This window comes from Hyaena hyaena, unplaced genomic scaffold, assembly GCF_003009895.1.
Source record: "Hyaena hyaena isolate Hyena2069 unplaced genomic scaffold, ASM300989v1 scaffold_1200, whole genome shotgun sequence".
In the NCBI taxonomy this organism is placed as follows: Eukaryota; Metazoa; Chordata; class Mammalia; order Carnivora; family Hyaenidae; genus Hyaena; species Hyaena hyaena.
The window spans coordinates 389,396-410,450 of NW_024081824.1; the positions used below are offsets into that span (position 1 = coordinate 389,396).

The 21,055-nt window shown below is 40.4% G+C and overlaps 1 protein-coding gene across 1 annotated transcript in view; it reads left to right on the top strand.

Annotated features, from left to right (window-relative positions):
- LOC120224552 (sodium/hydrogen exchanger 9-like) overlaps positions 1–21,055 on the top strand; it is a gene marked incomplete at its 5' end in the record, with an annotated part of 402,148 nt that overhangs the window by 371,046 nt on the left and 10,047 nt on the right. Inside the window, 1 exon segment of the mRNA XM_039222819.1 lies at positions 17,142–17,190. Within this exon segment, the coding sequence (XP_039078750.1) occupies positions 17,142–17,190 (49 nt within the window).

Genomic DNA, 21,055 nt, shown 5'->3' on the forward strand with positions numbered 1-21,055 from the left:
ACAGACAACCATGGTGACCTGGCAGGGAGGTAACCTGAGGAATAAATATCCTGTCTTCGTTCTCCTCCCTCCTTGCAGTATCCTGCCATTGCTCTCCTTTAGAGGAAACCAATGCAAAGTTAGAAGGCCAAGAGATGCAGTAAATGCTATCCACATCTTGGAGCCCAGAACAGAGTGGTGAAGGAGGGAGACTGGATCTAGAGGAACAAATGGAAATAGTAATACAACTCCCGAAGATCCAGGGGTGGAGCAACCCAAACAATTGTGAGGTTATTTCACCCAAGGTCAGGATGAAGGTAAGGAAACAGAGTACCTAATATACAAAATCTACACTCTCTGGATCAGGCAGATGCTCAATGAGCCCTTGTGTAGCCCATGAAGAGAGGGTGCCTCATGTATGTCACCTACCCCAACTCTGATTTCACCTAGAGACTTGGAGTTGTTTGCCATAGAATTAAGATGGGAATGTATTCTCTTTTAAACTTTTTTTTAATGTTTTTTACTTATTTCTGAGAGAGAGACAGCATGAACAGGGGAGGGTCAGAGAGAGAGGAAGACACAGAATCTGAAACAGGCTCCAGGCTCTGAGCTAGCTGTCAGAGCCCCACGTGGGGTTCCAACCCACGAACCATGAGATCATGACCTGAGCCAAAGTCGGATGCTTAACCGACTGAGCCACGCAGGCCCCCTGAATGTATTCTTTTTCAATCTGTAAACAGAAAAAAACATTTTGTTTAAAGATTTAAAAATACCTCTTTGGGCTTCTTCCTCAAGGAAGGGGCAAATTAATATACTACTCATACATGAATGCCCAGAGCCTGATGTGCTTACTGGTCTGGCTGGCATTGTTATTGAGCACTGGATTTTTAAAATTATTTTGTGCAGGTGTGTCATTGATTCCAACAGTACATTTTTTTCACATCTTAACATATCTAAAGTCAAAATGTGTCTTATACTTGATGGTGTCAGAAATACAATTAGCAGCATGTTTCTTCTTAGACACACATAAAGTAATAGTGTGCTTTATAATTGATGGCACCTTTGATTCGATGAAATTCAGTGTAAGTACTTTGAGGATGTATTGGGTTTAACATGTTTTTTATACCTATCACAATATCTAGCAGGTAATATTAGTCAAGGTATATCTTCAACCATGATTTTATGAATGAATGAAAGAAGTCAGTGAAGAAAGGAATTAATGGAAGAGTTCACCCGTCCTAGCTGATATATATTTTTAGGGCTTAGAGAATGTGGTGTCAAGAAAAATATCAGTTCATATGCAATAGTTGTTTAAGCTGTCATTGTGATCTTGCAGAATGATAGACTGAAAAAGCCTGAATGTTGCATTTGCCATGAGCATTCACTTAACTCTCATTATTTCATTTTCTGCCAAATTGATGCTAATTCTGTTCACATGCTGTGCACTTTCTGCAATCTTCATGGTAATTTGAAAACCAGTTTTATAGCAGATTTTTACCCATTCCTTTCATCTTCCTCTTTCTCATCTGCTCTAAGACAACTTTTTCCCAATGGCACTTTCATTATCCTTGTTTCACACCCCTGATTTTAACCCTTTCCTTGTGAAATCAAAGTGCAATTTTTCAATGCATAGCAGTACCCATGAATTCTTTTACGTTTTAGAGTTTAAACATTTCATTTCATTTTAACACAATCCTGAATGCAAGCCTCTGCCTCAGCCTCATTGTTAATAGCAGCTGGTTTGGTCAGAAAAGAACATTACTTTTCTGGTGATGTACTTTAATACCTCTCAGCAAGAAACTAAAATTATTTTCTTCTTTTTTGATGAGTCATGCAATAGCAGCTTCCTAGCTTACCCATTATCTCTTCCTGTCAATTTCCCCTTTAAAAATAAGGTATTTATTCATTTTTAGCAAAAAGCAAGATAATGCAATATTAAGACTAATATTTCTGTCTTAAATTTTCTTGGAATAAGCAAAAGTTTTTATTGAAAAAGTAAATAGGTGTATATCACAAAGCTGGGTACTAATTATTAGTCGCATCACATGGCCTTCCAAAGTGGTAAGCACCCCAAAGGAGAATAAGATCTCATTTGTTTGTAGAAGTTATGGATCACAATCTATTTCCAAATGTGGGCCAAAATAATGGTTTGGGCAACCATTATTTATCCCAAAGCTATTTTAATTTCTATTTCAGTGATTTATTAGTGTTGGCAAAACAATCTTCTTTGGCTATTTTTTCATGTTTTAAGTATACATGGTTAGTAATTCTCTACCATCTGTAGGACGTTGGTGATAGATAGCCAGAAGCAACAGACTTACTGGTGAAAAATTATTGCAGAACCCAGTTGCAAATGCTTTTTAATGGCTAACTTACAGAAATTGATTATATGTTTTTTTTTATTTTTAATTACTAAAATGTATAGTGTTACACTGACAACTTCAGATCTTCTTCCCAACCTCCATATGCTTTAGGTGATACACGAATATTACCTAGTGCATATTATAGCACTCCATAAGCATTCAATATATGTTAGCTGCTACTATTATAATTTTACATCTCCAGCTACTTTTTTACCCTCTGCCTCTCTAACTTCCATGCTCCATGGTGCCTTCTCTCAAATTCTTGGTGCCCTTTTGACCTTGGGATTTTGTTCTCACCTCTTTCTTTTCTCAGCAATAAATCCTGGATATTATATCTCCCAAGCTTTTGCTTTTAGGTCTAGTCTTCCATGGAGAATGAAGAGCTTTATCTAGTGCTAAGGAAATTTATGCATTAGAAATTGTAGAGGGTCATGATTTGGGGAGGTAGCCTTCTCAAAACAACTTGTAGGTTACCTGCCCTGCTAACAAGTAAAGTCATTTAGGGATGAAGAGTTCAAAACCAACCACTGGAATTCTACCTTCTCATCACTTGTGCTGTGGATAAACATCCACCAGTTCTGCAAAGTTTTCTTATCCTCTTAGGATTATCTTCAGTGCATTATTCCACCTAAATTTCTCCGAGTCATCACTCACTTTGGCTGAGTCACCTTTGCTCCTGAATGAGTGCATAAAGCATTCTGTGTTACCCTATATGTATGTTCTATATATTTACTTTCATTGTCAAAGTTCATTCTTGTTTTTTGTAGATGTTGTCTCATGGAAAGAATATGTTCCTTGCAACCAGAGAATACATTCCCATCTAAGCCCCTTCCCACTGAAGCAAGAACACATCAAAAAACAGCAATGTAAAGACTTGCCCTAAGAATGCACTTCAGATCAACATTGCACACCAAGAATGCTCTTTAATGGAGAGCTGGGATCAGGCCACAGTTACACCCGGAGTTCTTAATAGCTTGAGATAGTGTTGAGTGAGAGAAGGAGATGCACTTCTGATAGTGTCATACGAGCCTGTTTGACTGTGAAGTAGCCACAAAACAGTTTCTGATGTGAGAAACAAAGGCACAAGGAAGTGGCAGATAAAATTAAATTTCCTTACAACCTGCAGCCCACTGACAAATACTTGAGGCTGGCAGAGTATAACATTTCTCCAGGAACTCCCTACTGTCTTCATGTTAAGGCTTTGGTAGAGAGAAAAACAACCTTTGCTTGACAATAGCTAGGCCTCCTGTATCTGTGAGTCCTCTTTAGCATATGAAAGTCCCTTTCAAAACTTCCCTTTGACTTTACCTCCCCCAACTCACAAGCGTATAATCAGTCTCTTTTCACAGTCCCAGGGCAGTTCTTGCCCACAGGTCCCATCCTGTGCTTTAATAAAATCACCTTTTTTTGCACCAAAAGATGTCTCAAGAATTATTTCTTGTTGGGGCGCCTGGGTGGCTTAGTCGGTTAAGCGTCCGACTTTCGCTTAGGTCATGATCTCGCGGTTTGTGGGTTCGAGCCCCGCGTCGGGCTCTGTGCTGACTGCCAGCTCAGAGCCTGGAGCCTGTTTCAATCTGTGACTCCCTCTCTCTCTGACCCTCCCCTGCTCACGCTGTCTCTCTCTCTCTCTCTCTCCTAGAAATAAGTAAAAAACATTAAAAAAATAAATAAAATAAAAAAATGTTTGCATTTCATTCACTTTCAATCACACAATAAAACATTTTCAGTGTCCAAAGTTAAAGATTAAAAGGACATCTAAGCGGTCACATGTGACATTTGGNAAAAAAATTCTTAAAAAAAAAAAAAAGAATTATTTCTTGCTGTCAGCTCCAAACCCCCATGACTCTAAAACGGCACTTGTTTCTAGGTTTTAAGTTTTCTACTTCTCACTCAGACCCTTGACAGTCTGAGATTTATTTTCAGCTACTTTTAGTTTCACACTGACATAGATAGCAGACCCCTATAACAACCTCATATTCAGTAATAAAATGTCTTGTTTTCCCCATACATCTTCAGTTTGACATTGAGAAGATGCTCCACCTGGTTAACACATGAGAATTTAAACAAGCTAAATCCATTTGAGAGGATAGCTTTTCTGGGGAATGCGCACTTGGCTCTGATAAATCCCTAATTGCCCAAGCAGGGCATCCTGAGTAAAGCCTTAGGGAAGAATGTCCAGATGATTTGATAAGCTATTGCATCTATCTTCCCACGAAAGGATGTCAGTGTGCTTGTGGCTTAGGTCAAAAGAAATTAGTCTGAGTATTCAGTCTCAATCCAGTTTATGATTGACTGTTATCTGTAGCCTGAAATTAGCTTACATTTTGACAGAACTAAGTACTCCAACCTCAGGGAAAGTCTTGCCAAACTTAAAGAACAGGATGTAGATCTGCATTTGTGTCTGTGGCATGTACTTGTTTATTGGTATTTATTTTTCCAAGAACATAACTTTTTCAGCATACTTAGATGTTCCCAAACGTATTTCTAAATTGTCAGACATTATAAACACTGGCTCCATGGCTCATCTACACATCCAGAGCACACCTACTCTAATCTGTCTTTACACTGTAAATAAGCATTCACTGGAACTAGAATTAGAAAGAAAGCCTACTTTAAGATCAGGTGAGGAAGAGTAAAACATAACTCTTATGCTGGAGATGTTCAGTTAAATCTTCACCCAGAAGGCCCAAGTAGCAGTAACAACATCAACAGTTACCTCAACGGGAATAGCAGCTACCACTCCTGACTACTTTCTAGGTATAGTCCTGTGCTGAGGCCCTTGAGTGCATTTTTTCACCATCACCCCTGGAATAGTTACTATTCATATTCAATTTTATGGAAAAGGAAACAGGCATAGCTTCTTGGCTACAGTCACAGAAGTAAATGGTGGAAATAGCTAGTCAGGGTGTCTAACTCGTGGTGATTATGCTATGTCTCAAGTTAGCTGTTACCTAGTATTTTCAGTAAACGGTGTCAGCAAAAAGTTAGACAGGCCAGACTCTTCTTTACTCTGGTCAGCCTGTTAGAGACCTTCCATAATCTCTAGGAGAAATAAAAGTCACGTGGGTAACCTCTAACACCAGGATAGCAATGTCACATGAACCCTTGATCTAGCCAGTTTCAGTTTGGTAATCAGCCATGTCCCAGGTGTGAGAAAGTGCAACCTAGGAGAGCATACAAGGAACCAACAGATGACAGTGTGTCCATGCACTGGTGGACACCCAGAGGGGCAGCTCTGCTCTCAGTAGCATCTGCACACTTGTATCTTACTCTTCTATGGGAGTTCACAGTCATATCACATGCTTCATGTCCCCAAACTGTGGAACTTCCTTTTCTTCCTTCACTTCACTGGCAGATATATCATCTTGTCACTTCCCAAATTTAAAATCACAGTTGCCTCCCAGTACACATTAACCTTTGTGTTCTAAAGCCAGTCTTCTGATAGAAGTATAAAATCATCTACCCAGTCTTTGACCAAGAAACTTGCTATCACACCTCTGATATAATTCCTCATCCTTTGTCTGAAAGCAAACAAGAAATGAAGGGCTGTTATTTTTCCTGATACTGAGCCCACATTGACTACATTTTGGCATCTCCCATGTGAGACTGTCCCATGTAGTGCATATTAATCCACATTGAAATTTTCTACGTCTATTGCCACAAACTTCATTCAGAAAGTGTTCACTTCTTTCCAAGGTTATGATAAATTATTCTCCTGAGCCTCTTTCCTACCCGTGTCTCTATAAATAAGATGCCCAAACTGTCTTCAAATACCGAATGTGACACACCCTTCTCCAGCTTCCATTAACATTCTTAGTCCACTGATCCTGACCTTGAAACACCCATTATACCTTCTTTATTCCTTGGGTTTTACTGTTTGGTCTCAACCTTCACTTCAGACAGCAAACAACTAAAACTATTAAAGGGGAGGGGCTTTTTTTTTTTCTTTTAAGCTGATATGAATGTATAGTGCTAACTTAGCTTCACTTGCAGTAGATCTGCTCAGGCCCTACTGACTCTGAGTTGTTTCAACTTTCTAACAGGATGTATCTCAGGGAAAATCCCCATGCATACTTTTCCTATAACATGGTTAATGGCAGGGGTGAACAGTTCTGGTGTCCTGAGGGGAAACTCAGAAACATTTCAATACTTTGCTCTCCTTCACTACACTTTTTGCCATGTGCTACCACCACTCTCTCCCTTTGGCCTCTAATGGACTCTTGGATGGACTCTTTCAGTAGTCTACTACTAAATGACCTTAATGTCTCCAGTTTCTTAATTTCACAATTTTGCCACCAGTGATTTTTCTAGAACATTAATCTTACTATTTCAACCCCTACTGCCTATAGGAAACAAAAACAAAACAAAAATCAAAAACAACAACAAAAACAAACCACTTTCCTAAGCATAGTATTCAAGGCCCTTTATAATTTGTCCTGAAATTACTTTCTAATCTCACCCAAAATAACTCTGCCCACCTCATCACACATAATGCTTGTAATCTAGCCATCCCGTGCTATTTGCCATGTCTAAATACCAAGTATTAACCTACTTGGTATTTTTAAACTTCTATGCCTTTGTCCATGCTGTGCCCTCAGCCTGGAGTGCCCTCTCCCAAACTCCTTTTCACTTACTGTTAAACTTACCCTCTGTGTTGTTAATCCACACCTGTTGATAGTGATGCTATGGGCTAGGAATGACTGAGACACACACCTGGCTGTATTACTCACAGAGTGATCCCACAGACATTTTTTCCACCAAGGCCAATGTTGTGGTTGGACCAGTCCTTGTGGTTTTCATCATGATTGCAAGATGCCTACACTTCAGCAAAAACCATCAGGGAACTTTAAGGAATAAGATTTATTATCAACATTCCTGGACAGTATACTTGGCATGCTTGAGGCCACGCAGCAAGGTTCTGGGTAGACAGAGAGAAAGAGCATGGACCTAGAGCTCTGCCTTTATTAGGGTCCAAGGGTGAGGTATCTAGGTTTTCACTTGTTCACTCTGTAGTGGCTAATGTAAAGCATAAAAGCAGGAATTAGGGCATGGGAAATCAGAGGTGGGATCACTCAAGTGGTCAGTCATCTAGGTCACCCAGAGCTTTTCTGAAAGAGGAATATTATGAGTGGGACAGCCGAAATCCCTGTCTGTTTAGCTAATAGCTGTATCGTACAGCTGGCAGTATGTTTATTCGAGATGGATGTATTTTGTTTTGTTTTTTCTTTTTTCTTAAATAGTTTATTGTCACATTGGTTTCCATATAACACCCAGTGCTCGCCCCAAAAAGTGCCCTCCTCCATGCCCATTACACCACTTCCCCTCTCCCCCACCTCCATCTGCCCTCAGTTTATTCTCAGCATTCAAAAGTCTCTCATGGTTTGCCTCCATCACTCTCCCCAACTATTTTTTCCCTCCTTCTCCTCCATGGTCGTCCGTTAAGCTCCTCCTAATCCACTTATACATGCCAACATTTGGTATCTGTCCTTCTCTGCCTGACTTATTTCACTCAGCATAACACCCTCAAGTTCCATCCATGTTGCTACAAATGGCCAGATTTCATTCTTTCTCATTGCCATGTAGTATTCCATAGTATAGATAAACCACATCCTCTTTTTTTTAAATAGTTTACTGTCAAGTTGGTTTCCATATGACACCCAGTGCTCATCCCCACAAGTGCCCTCCTCCATGCCCATTACTCCCCTTCTCCTCCCCCACACCCATCAGTCCTCAGTTCATTCTCAACATTCAAGAGTCTCTCATGGTTTGCCTCTCTCCCCCTCGCTCATTATTTCCCCCCTTCTTCTCCCCCATGGTCCTCCACTAAGTTCCTCCTAATCCTCCTATACGTGCAAGCATATGGTATCTGTCCTTCTCTGCCTGACTTATTTCACTCAGCATAACACCCTCCAGTTCCATCCATGTTGCTACACATGGCCAGATTTCATTGTTTCTCATTGCCATGTAGTATTCCATGGTATAGATAAACCACATCTTCTTGATCCATTTGTCAGTTGAAGGACACTTAGGCTCTTTCCGTGATTTGGCTATTGTTGACAGTGCTGCTATGAACATTGGGGTTCATGTGCCCCTGTGCATCAGCACTCTTATATCCTTGGGTACATTCCTAGCAGTGCTATTGCTGGATCATAGGAGAGTTCTATTGTTAATTTTTTGAGGAACCTCTACACTGTTTTCCAGAGAGGCTGTACCAGTTTACATTCCCACCAACAGTGTAGGAGGGTGCCAGTTTCTCCACATCCTCGCCAGCATCTAGAGTCTAGATTTGCTCATTTTAGCCACTTTGACCAGCATGAGGTGGTATCTCAGTGTGGTTTTGATTTGTATTTCCCTGATGCTGAGGGATGCTGAGCATCGTTTCATGTGTCTGTTGGCCATCTGGATGTCCTCTTTGGAGAAGTGTCTGTTCTTGTCTTCTGCCCATTTCTTCACTGGATTATTTGTTTTTCAGGAGTGGAGTTTGGTGAGTTCCTTATAGATTTTGAATACTAGCCCTTTATCTGATATATCATTTGCAACTATCTTTTCCCATTCAGTCAGTTGCCTGTTAGTTTTATTGATTGTTTCCTTTGCCATGCAGAAGCTTTTTATCTTGATGCAGTCCCAATAGTTCATTTTTGCTCTTGATTCCCTGGCCTTTGGGGATGTGTCAAGTAAGAAATTGCTGCGGTTGAGGTCAAGGAGGTTGTTCCTGCTTTCTCCTCTAGGCTTTTGATGGTTTCCTGTCTCACATTCAGGTCCTTTATCCATTTTGAGTTTATTTTTGTGTGTGGTATGAGAAAATGATCTAGTTTCATTCTTCTGCATGTTGTTGTCCAGTTCTCCCAGCACCATCTGTTAAAAAGGCTGTCTTTTTTCCATTGGATACTCTTTCCTGCTTTGTCAAAGATTAATTGGCCATACATTTGTGGGTCTAATTCTGAGTTCTCGATTCTATTCCATTGGTCTATGTGTCTGTTTTCGTGCCAATACCATACTGTCTTGATGATGACAGCTTTGTAGTACAGGTTAAAGTCTGGGATGGCGATGCCTCCCGTTTTGGTTTTCTTCTTCAATATTACTTTGGCTATTCGGGGTATTTTGTGGTTCCATACAAATTTTAGGATAGTTTGTTCTAGTTTTGAGAAGAATGCTGGTGCAATTTTAATTGGGATTGCATTGAATGTGTAGATTGCTTTGGGTAGAAATGACATTTTAACATTATTTATTTTTCCGATCCATGAGCATAGAATGTTATTCCATTTCTTTGTGTCTTCTTCAATTTCCTTCATAAGTTTTCTATAGTTTTCATCATACAGATCTCTTGTATCCTTGGTTAAGTTTATTCCTAGGTATTTTATGGTTTTTTTGTGCAATTGTGAATGGGATCAGTTTCTTGATTTCTCTTTCTGTTGCTTCATTATTGGTGTATAAAAATGCAACCGATTTCTGTACATTGATTTTGTACCCTGCGACTTTGCTGAATTCATGCATCAGTTCTAGTAGGCTTCTGGTGGAGTCTGTCAGGTTTTCTATGTAGAGTATCATGTCGTCAGCAAAAAGTGAAAGTTTGATTTCTTTGGCAAAGATGGATGTATTTTGAAATGGATGCCTCAGCAAATAAAAGCTTGATGTCAGGCACTTACACTACAATCAAAAAGCTTAATTTCAGGCATTTATACAACATTCACTTTTCAATACCCTACTGCTTTGTGAAATGTACCCAACCTCTCTATAGCCCATCTTGGTTAAGCTATTTGTTGTGTGTTCAGAGAACTCCATGTATAATATATATCTCACTGTACCATAGCTCTTTGATTGCAATGTCTGTCTCCCTATTAGATCTTGGGCCACCGATGACAGGAATCCTGTCCTTGACCTTTATATCCTAGCATATGTCATTTATAGAATATCTATTCTTGGCCCTAATCTATATTATATTTATCATTCAATGTAGGACACATCAATCTTTTCCTATAAATAACAACAAGAACAGTAAGAACATCAGCTGATGTTTCATGAGAGCTTTGTAGGTAGCAGCCAATATTTTACACACTTTATATGTATTAACTCATTTAATCTTTATATTAGTTCATAATGTAGATATATACTTATCCCCATTCATAACCAAGAAAACTGAAGTTTAGAGAGGTTAAGTTATTTGTCCCTACATTATAAATCTAGTAAATGATAGCAACAAGATTTGAACTTCAATAGCCTGGCTTCACACTCCCAACTCTTAAGTATGTGCCACAATGAAATAGCAAAATGAACCGAGGTGAGTTTTCTCACTTACTTTAGTTTATTTTCTTATTTTCCCAATAGAAATTTAAAATGTATGAGTGATTAATTAGATTAATTTGGATCAGACACAAGCTCCACTAATATTTACTCAAGTGATATGGCCCCTGTGTGATGTTCTTCTAGCTACACAATAGTCCCCAAACCTCTGGGGGTGTTTTACAGACTCCTCCATTGTCCCAGTCACTCTTCCCTTACTGAAAGGTCATTTTTTACACTTAGTCATCAAACACAATTCTTAGAGAAAATGGTATCTCCTCCCCCACCACCCAGCCCCTGTCAGTAGGAAATTCAAAAGAACCAAAATTGTGCTGAGGACTATTGAGATTCACACAATAAGACTAAGCCCTAGTAATATTTCATTGCCTTTCTGGAGGTGCTAAGTGATAAGGATCAGAATGGATTTTGTTGACTTTAATGGGAAAAGTGAGTCTTTTGTTATTACTCACCTTACTTTCCCTCAAAGAAAAACCCAACTTTGGAGCATTCTTTTGGACCATGATTGGATATGGGAGCATCCTAAGATTTCAATATGTCTAATAAAACTTGCCAAAGAATGGAGGCATGATAGGAGGGGAGGTGCATTATGGTAGCACAGAGATGTGTTTTGCTCTGAAAATGGAGCTGGATGCTCATTGTAAATGAGGAACCCAGAGTGAGATGTTTGAGAGCACAGCTGGGAATATGTGCAAAGCTCACTTTCATTTTCATTTGAATACCATAGAGGCAGCATTTGACTTGCTTAAAATTAAAAGGTACATCAAGAATGCAAAACATTGTATAAAATTTTAACCAGTCTTTTTGGTGGCTTTTTAATCTCTTATTAGTTTTTCATTTTTAATACTGTATTTTCATAACTGTTTTGGGGGCTGTGTCGGTGGTTCATCATCCACCCTTGGCTTCCCTTTTCTAAAGTTGCATATGCACCTCTACAGTTAGATATCCACTACCTGCACTCAGTCTTTATAATCAGAGTATGCTTCCTTTCCACCTTTCTTCTCTCTGTTCTCTTTTCCTCGGCTCTACCCATACTCTCTCTTCCCCTTGCTCTTCAGACAACTTTCTTTCTTCATTGCCCTCTTACTCCAATACACTACCAGTAAATTTGAAACAAATTCCAATCTGGAAAGTTTTGGCCCTCTTAAACAAAAATGATATTTTTCTTCTGAAATCTCTGATGTGTGTGGCTTCTCCCTGTGACTCAACTGTAGATATTACTCTAGTATATTCAAGGGTTGTCCTTTGCAGAGCTGGAGACTAAGAGGTTTGATCTTGAAATTAGTGAGTAGTGAACATGGCAATGAGCATTGGCCTCAGTGATTTTTTTAAGTACTGATAATAATAAAAATAATAACAGGGACAATAGCTGCTAACATTTCTTGAGAGCTTACTATGTACCAGGTTCTAAGATAACCACTTTTATAAGTATTTTCTCATTCAATCCTCACCAGAACTCTGGGGAGGCTGTTTGGTTATTATCCCCATTGTAATGAGGAAACCAGAGCACAGTGAGTGATGTAGGTCACATGGCAGTAAGAGGCTCTTAATAGCTAGGCTTCAGTGACACCTCAGCAACAACAGGGTAGTTGTGCGTCCTGGGATTCCAGCTAGGGCTGATATATCGTGAAGAGCACTGGCAGGTATAAGCAGGCAGGTGAACACAAGGTGAGCCATGTTTCAATAGCCAGAGCCAGGTGATCTCAAGTATCATAGAAAGGGTTCAATCTGGGAGCAGAGAACAGAGTTGGAGGTTCAAAGCTACTTACAGTCCAAGTCAATGAAAGCAGTAAATGATGGGGAATCTGAAACAAGGTAAGGCAACAAGATGGATAGTTCATGGTGGTAATCAGAAGATTAGGGACTGTAGTGGAAAGTCCAGGAAAGGAGGTAGTGCATGACAGATACCCAGTGGTTGCCGTGCTGAAATTTGGAGGGAGGGGTTTCAATTGATGGGAGAGGCACTGGCAGATCTGGATGGGGCCACAGCTCTAGGACCATATTGGGTAATGGGGCTCAGGGATAAGGACAGGTCTAGTTACCAACCCTGGTGCACTGTGTCCAGATCAGATGAAAAGAAAGGGGAGCTTAATGTCACAGGAAAGATATGTCTCATACACCTGTGATCTCTCACCTGGGAAGCTGCTATAAACACACATAGCACCACAAGCTGTGTGACATGTTTTCTTCTTTCTATTAGTCCCTCAAAACCCATAGTGTGTAAATGATCTTTTATACCTAAAAGAGAGTGAATTAAAGGTTAACCCTAACAGAATGTCACTTTCACACTCTGACTTGCTTTTTTTTTTTAATGTTTATTTATTTTTGAGAGAGACAGAGACAACGTGCTAGTGGGGGAGGGGGTAGAGAGAGAGGGAGACACAGAATCCGAAGCAGGCTCCGGGCTCTGAGCCGTCAGCACAGAGTCCAGCACAGGGCCTGAACTCATAAACCATGAGATCATGACCTGAGCCGAAGTCGGTCGCTCAACTGACTGAGCCACTCAGGCACCCCTGACTTGCTTTCTTGAACAAGAGACTAGGATACAGATGCAGCTGGCATGTTTGCATAACCACAGGGATGCTATGTGAATGTGCCACGCATGCTGATACCAGTCTATATATCACAATAAAGAAGAGGCAGAAAATTGACCACAGAGGCAATGGGGAGTTGGTCTGGGAAGTAGGGCAGAGAGTGGGTCAGAGAACAACTGTGTTTTACTGTAAGCACTTCTATAAGTTTCAGTTTTATTGTTTTGTTATGTATGTGTGTATGTCTGTGTATTATAAACTTGAAAAAAATGTATTAAATTTGACTATCAGGCAATCAGTCCTGTACTAAATTAAAAGGTAGAAGGGAGCACAGAGACCGTCTGCTAACATATTGTTGCAGGCAGGAAATCTAGGCATTCTAACTGGCAGATATAAGAATTTTTAAAAGAGCAAGAATAGTAGCCAGGGACCATTTAATGTAGGCATAAAGAGGTTCGTATAGCACTTGGAAATCATTATAACACAGCGAGTATTACACATTATGGGGCCGGTGGTGGTAGTGCAGAGATCTCCAGGAAAGATCCAAGTATCCCCATCACTCTGTTTAAGGAGGCAGGGAGCTACGTAATGTATTTTAGCAAGGCTTTTATCAAAAGGAGCTAAACTCACAAGACAAAGAAGATGATGTTCTTACGTGACTTTCCTACATAGCACGTAAAATTTTTAGATATTTCTAATTAAACCTGCCAAACTGCATGCTCTCTGAGGACAGGAGCCACATCTGTTTTGTTCACCACAGCTGCCCTAGGAGGAAAGGAGGAACTTATACAGAAGTTCCCTTTCCTCAAGCCATTGGAGATGTTTAGTCTGCTCAAGCCCAAGAAAGACTGCAGGCCTTGCCCCAGGAGCAGACCTTGGCCTTCCATGAAATGGGAGGAGGGAGGAAGCGTTATTCTTGCTAGTAAAACAGCATTTCTCAGGCCTCTGAGATGCTCCTCACTGAGTCCCACATAAAACTGAAGAACTTAATCCGCAGCCATCATTCCTCGGCTCCATCTGGCTGCTGGAATAATTGAAACTAGAAACGTCTGCTTTGATTGCTGCTAGAAAGGAAAACTTAAGTTTTCATGGAAAACCTCAGTACTGCCTCAAACAAGAAACCTTATTGGGTTTCTGGTGAAATTTGATTTCTGTCCTCTAGAGTTTTCTAGACAGGAGGAAAAATAAGCCCTAAATAGAATGCAGCAGTAGGGACTTTCGGACCCTCAGTTCAATTCATAGCCCAGATAGGTGCCGGTAGCCCATTGAGGAGGGAGACAGGGAGAAGGGAGACCCAGGCTCACCCATAAGTAAAGCCTCCTAGGGGCCCCCAGGATCAGCCACAGAGCTCAGAGTCATCAGTGCCTTGAAGGTGGCCCAGGCTGATAAGGCAGGGGGTCAGGTGTCTCCACACCTGTGCCTCACTGTTCACACAGTTTGGACCCAGGCCATCTGTACCACAGCGTCACTGCCTGGACCTACCTTGGAAGATAGGGCCTTAACTCGCCCTCCACTCTTTCTCCCCTACTCCTTCCTCATTTCCTCCCTGTCTCTCACCTCTCCTAGCCTTTCACCCCCCTTGCTTCTTCTCCTGTTCCTCTCCTCCCTGACCTCCCTCTCTGTGCACTGGCTTCTCCCTCCCTTCTCTCTTTGGGAAGCCAAAGACTTATCCAGCAGGCCACAGGGTGACTCTCCCTCTCAGTCTCTCTTCCTCATCCCTCCTTCTCTCTCCACCCTGACCTCTTTCCCTCCCTCCTTCCTTTCTCATTCCTTCTCTCCCTCTGACTTCAAATAGATAAAATAGATCTTTCTACTCTAAGAAAATCAAAGGTTAGTCCCTACTAGAGGCTTTTCTCAGTTCCCACATACAATAAATAGCCACCCATTTTCTCCCCTGGATTAGAACGAAGAGGCCACTCATGCCCAGAAGCCAGTGATTTTTGAGGCATCTGAAAGATTTTAAACAAGATGTCTCTGCACTGCCTTCCTTTCACACGACAGCACATCTGCCAGCTGGTGGCTCCTCACCTTGCTTTCCCCTCCTCCACCCAGAGAACAGAATGTCAAGGGGGCTAAGGAAGTATTTGTAGGGGCAAGAGTTGAAGGAAGATCCCAAAGCTCTAGGAATTGAGGCCTTCACAGGACAGTTGCTCGTGGAGCTTGAGCCAGACGACTGAAGCCCTGAGCTGCTCCTTCTAGCCCCCTAGTCCTCCCAGCCTGCCCCCCCGACCGGCAGTGGCCGACTCTAGAGCAGAGGAAGTTCAAGCTCCAGGACCCTTCCGAGGCCCTAGGAAGAAACCCAGCATTGTGTTCCCATGGTCCTATGATTTTGCAAAAGGTTTGCAACAGGAATATATGTTAACCACTGTGGATTGATGACTCTTTCCACTACTGCTTCCCCTCAGGCATACTTCTCCTCTGGTCAACTGGCCCTGTAGTGGGCATTCAGGGGATCCGACTAAGGAGAACCTGAATTGGAAATGCATTTAATTTATATTTAGTAGGATATGTTTGTGTGGCGTAGTCACTTCCGTTCATGGGCAAGTAATGGCTGGCCATCCGGGTGCAGGAATGGCTTACAAGAATAGTGCCACAAGACTGAATCAAAGATGAATATGTCCTACGGCGCCAGGCTTCAGAAGTCTGTCGGTAGTTGTAGAAAAACAAGGCTTAAAATGCATAGAGCCTGAAGCTAGTCTGTGGAAAATTCTTCCAATCATGAGATGTGTAAAATTCCAAGAGGAGGATTCTGTTCTCATTGGTGTCCCATCAAAACAGAAATCAGGAATGTATTTGGTGATGCCATATATACACTGATAAGCACACTGTACTTTGTTTATGGGAATTGCAAGAAAGGAAATTTATCAGAAATCCTGTGTTTTCAGGGCATTATTGTGTAGCAGCACTGCACACAGCTAGCATGTCTGTAAGCAGGCATGCTTTAGTGCCTCCCAATTATCAATAATTTTGATCAGTCTTGCTAGAGAAAAGTCTATTCTCTCTCATACAAAATCATTGCCATATAAGGAAAGTATCAAAGTATACAGGCAAAACTTACAGAGGAAAAAGTCATTTTAAAAGTGTGTTAGACAGTTAACTAATTTGAATATTAATTATTTTATGGATTTTGAAATGTCTGTTCCATTTGCCAGATTTTTAAATCATGAAATGTTTTGTAATTTATTTTTTCTTTCTCAAGTCATTTCCATACCTAATTTTATAGTCACATTTTCGTATTAATTTTCTTTTTTTTAATTTTTTTAATGTTTATCTATTTTGAGAGAGAGACAGAACATGAGCAGGGGAGGAGCAGAAAGAGAGAGGGAGACACAATCCAAAGCAGTCTCCAGGCTCTGAGCTGTCAGCACAGAGCCCATTGTGGGGCTCAAATCCACAAACCGTGAGATCATGACCTGAGACAAATTTGGACGCTCAACCGACTGAGCCACCCAGGTGCCCTGTATTAAAGACTCTGTTAAAGAGTGGGCCCCCCACCCCAAATTGTTTAAGCCTCAGGCCCCACAATCCTGGATCCTCTCTACTGGCAACCTTGGTGAGCATCTGGAGAAAGGCTTGTTCTTTTCTGTCTCCAGGAGCCTGCTGCAGCCCAGCCCCCACATTCCCAGAGCAGTTTGGTCAGTGAGTCCTGCAGGGATAGCAGGTGGCCTTTCCTCCAGGATCTCTATTTTCAGTGCTATGGACATTCTCAGGCTCCTACTGTTAGCAAGAGACAGCAGTGAAGAACAACTGTTGGTGCTCAATCTCACTAGCTGTGCTGAGACCCAGCTGTACAAGTTCTCCTTTTGACATGAATCCATTTGAGGTTCTTTTGATCCAGGGAGAGGTAGGATGGTTTTCTGCCAAACCTTTCCTCTGATCTGTATCATATTTGGTTCAGGTGATCTGCCACACAAAACTGTCTTGTCTCATCTGCAGTAAGACCCTTACCAGTTTTCTGATTTTTTAACAGAGTTGGTGTGGATCTGGATGAAGATCTGAAGGAGCCCACCTCACACCAGGCAAGTCAAAGAAGCCAATTCATAGAGTATAAAGATATGAAATACTCTGTTCCATGGAATATTCCATGCTTGTCTGGCATGTGGCCAAGGGGCTCAACCTAAAAGGGGCTGCCTCCACTGATAAAACACATCTGGTGACTATAAAATACTTGGGAATACAAGGTATCGATAACCTTTGTTATAGAACTTTAGAATGCATAGAACTAGCATGCTCTTGCACCCTCTCTATGGCAACAAGAAGCTGGAAACTGTACAGTGTAGAAGCAAGAGCATGACTCTTGGAATGAGGTAGCCTGGAGTTCAAATCCCCTGCCCAGGGACTTGCTAGTTAGGTAATTTCAGTGAAATTTATTCAGTGCATGTCTCGTACATGTTGGGCACACAACAAATGGACCTGTTTCTCCTGCATAGCTTCTCATTAATCAGATCTAGGTGTATAGAAGTATTGAAACATTGAAAATTTGCAAAAGCACAGTAAAACTGTCTAGGTGATCCATTTCTAATTTTGCCGTGCAACCATTATATGTAGAGACCTGAAAATCCTTAGGGAAATTTGTTCAAAACAATGTGCTGTTCCTTCGAGTACAGGAAGTGTATTCTGCCAACTCTGAACTGGGACCTGACATCCCAGTAGAGACTGCCATTGGAGATTTTGCATTAGCCATTTCTAATTTGGCACTTAAGACAATTGTGTAGGCATGTTATACCTTTTGTTGAAATTGTAAGCGAGCAGATAGACAATAGAATAATATAAATAAGTGATGTTGCTTAATGACTCGTGTTATGATCACACCTGGACTTAAAGAGGATCCATCTCTCTTTTATTTTGTGATTTTTTTTCTTTTCTATAATGCCATCAATGAAGCACAGCTGGTTAGTGCTGCTGGGCAAAATGTTGCTACTTTCCTGGTTTACATAGACATAAAGATGGAATGATCCCGTGCTCTATAAAAAGGGCTGGAAAACTAAGTTGGTTATGATCCTGGCTTATTGTACTTTGATTTTTTTTTTTTTTTTTTTGTAACATGTGTTTCAAGCCCAGGCTGGTGCTGTTTTCTCAGACTCCATAGTCCAGGAAACACACCTAACTGCAGGAGTGAGCACAGCAGGGGTGCCAGCACACCGGGATTGGGGCCAGCCTGGTGACCTGAGAAGGGAGATCAAAGCCCGTCTCCTTACACTGGTGGGCTGTAATGAGTAGTTAGTAAGGGGCCTTGGTGGCTGATTTTTGAAAAGCATTTTTCATCTCATATAGGTCAACTAATCCATTCTCCTACCTTTAAGCAAAACTTTTATCTAAATTCTATCTTTCTCTTCTTTTTCTTTAAAAGAAAAGAGATTAAGAAAATTCATCAAAACAAATTCATCTTTCTCTAGCTGCCTGATATTTTGAAATCGCATATAATTATTAGGAAGATTACCTGTGAATCTAACTCCTTCCTTTTACAAATTAAACGTTTTATTTTAGCTCATTCGCACCATTGTTAATTCAGTAATTAACTCCTACCTGAAGATACTTAAACCAGTAGAAAATATTTGTTCTTGTTGTTGTTGTTGTTGTTGTTGTTGTTAGAGAAATGAGATAGTGCATCTAGGTCCAGTGAAAACTACATTCTTTGGATCTCGGACAGTTTTTCTTTACCTCTTTGAGTCTCACTTTCCCTATCTGTAGAATGTGGTTGATAATAATGTCTAGTTCTCCAGACTGGTATGACAATCAAGTGAAATTATATTTATAAAAACTATATAATTTAATTAATTTAGTTAAACCCATATAAGCTTACACATCTAATAAAGTAATAGTAAAATATTTTAAGAGAATTTTAAAATTCAATAAAAAATATTGCTAAGATCAGAAAGTCAAAAACAGAGGGATAAGAATAAGCAGATCATAAGGTCCTATATACTTGCTTAATCAAACCACAAGTAAGGTTTTGTAGCCAAGGGGGAAAGGAGGAAAAAATAATCACTAATATACTAAATTAGTATCATTAGAGGGAAAAATAGTACTGTCTCCTCAAGCGGTACAAAACTTCACAGGCCACTGTTTTAAAAGAAATTTCTCACTTGGGGCTTCCTATACAGGACACATAAAGAGCTATACAAATATTAGATAACTAATCTTATTATAAATTACACGGTTCTAACTGAACTGCTGCTCCTTAAAAATAATTTTGTTTTTAAGAGGTGTCCTGAAAGTGTTCCTATTCACAATAGTATTTGACTACCAAGGTAGCTACATTTCAGAAAGAGATTTTCTCCAAACCTTGGAATAATTCTTATCTTCTATGTCAAGTAAATGAAAAAGTGGCATCAAGCTAGAAATTAAAAACAAAACAGACAAACAAAACCCACAGTGTCCATGCCACTGATACCTGTCCTGGACAGTTTTTTGGGGGACTTTCCAAACCATGTGTGAAGAACCTGTTTGCCCTCATTTTGCCTGACAGCTCTTTGCTTAATATCAGCATCCATAGAACTGAAGAGCATAAACTCTCATTCATAGGAGGATTGTATGTTTCCACTTGGTTTGCATGTATTCAGTTGGGCTTGTGTTAACAAATACGATGATTTTCACACCGGTCAACTTCTAAAAAGAGAAGAAAAGAGGAAGACTATTTTTACCAAAAGCTAAAACTTTACAGTTATGGCAATTACTCCAAATCAATAACAAACATTTGTCATTATAATTTTTAAGGAACCTCTTCTTTCTCAGTTGCTGGATTGTAAAATAACCTTTGGGAAATATGAACTTCTAGCTGTGACTAACCAGCAATATCATAATTTTCCTTTTTTGCCTTGCAACACCTTTAGAGTGTGAATGGTATTACACTTTTGCTTGTACCGGACCCAAAAGTTTTAGAAAGCATGTTCTACATGCAGGTATTAAAGTTTAAATATGTGCTGTATGCAAATGTGCTTCTTTGAGAAATGGGAGATAGCACAGCTGTGAATTTTATGTCTCTTAAATTTAAAACAAAAGCAAAAACAAAAGAACCCTGAGACTCCCACCCTCCTCCCCAACTACCATCATAGAAGGTTTTCCTTGTAATTGATTCTGTGTCCTTGAAAGCACAGCACTGCACGGAAGTTAAGAATCACTGGAGCAGCACACTCGCCTTAATATTTTAATAGAAATTCCTGCTGCCCAAGGAGGATTGTCAGTATTGTTTCTTTTTCCCTTTTTGCCATTTTTCTCATGATGATCCTAATATTTGTTGAGTACAGACTAGAGTTAACACTTCTAAGCACCTTGTCTGTATTAACTCAATTTCCAAGATAGCCCTATCCCTATGAGCATGTACTATTATTATCCCCATATTACAGATGAGGAAACTCCATACAAATAAGTTAAATAGCTTGTTCGAGGGTACATAGTGTGAACAGGTGGAATGTTAACCTAGACAGTCCGGTTCCAGAACTTCCACTCTGAAATGGTATGCATTTAGGCATTCATTCATTCATCCATACCATCCACCATGTCAAGCACTAGTCTATATGTGAAGAGGATGTAGCCAGTTACCAGTTCGAAGTTTTCACCCTCACAGAGCTTTTGTTCTAATGGATGATGCTGATGAGAAAACAGATAAATGACTACATAAGCTCAGATAATGATATGAGTACAGCAGGTAAGAGGATGGTGAACAACGGAGGAGAGGCAATTACCTCATTAGGGCAGGCCTTCCTTTTTTTAAAAAATTTTTAATGTTTATTTATTTTTGAGAGAGAGAGAGAGAGAGAGCATGAGCAGGGGAGGGGCAGAGTGAGACAGAGACAAAGAATCCGAAGTAGGCTCCAATCTCTGAGCTGTCAGCACAAAGCTCACTCACAGACCATTAGATCATGACCTGAGCAGAAGTAGTCT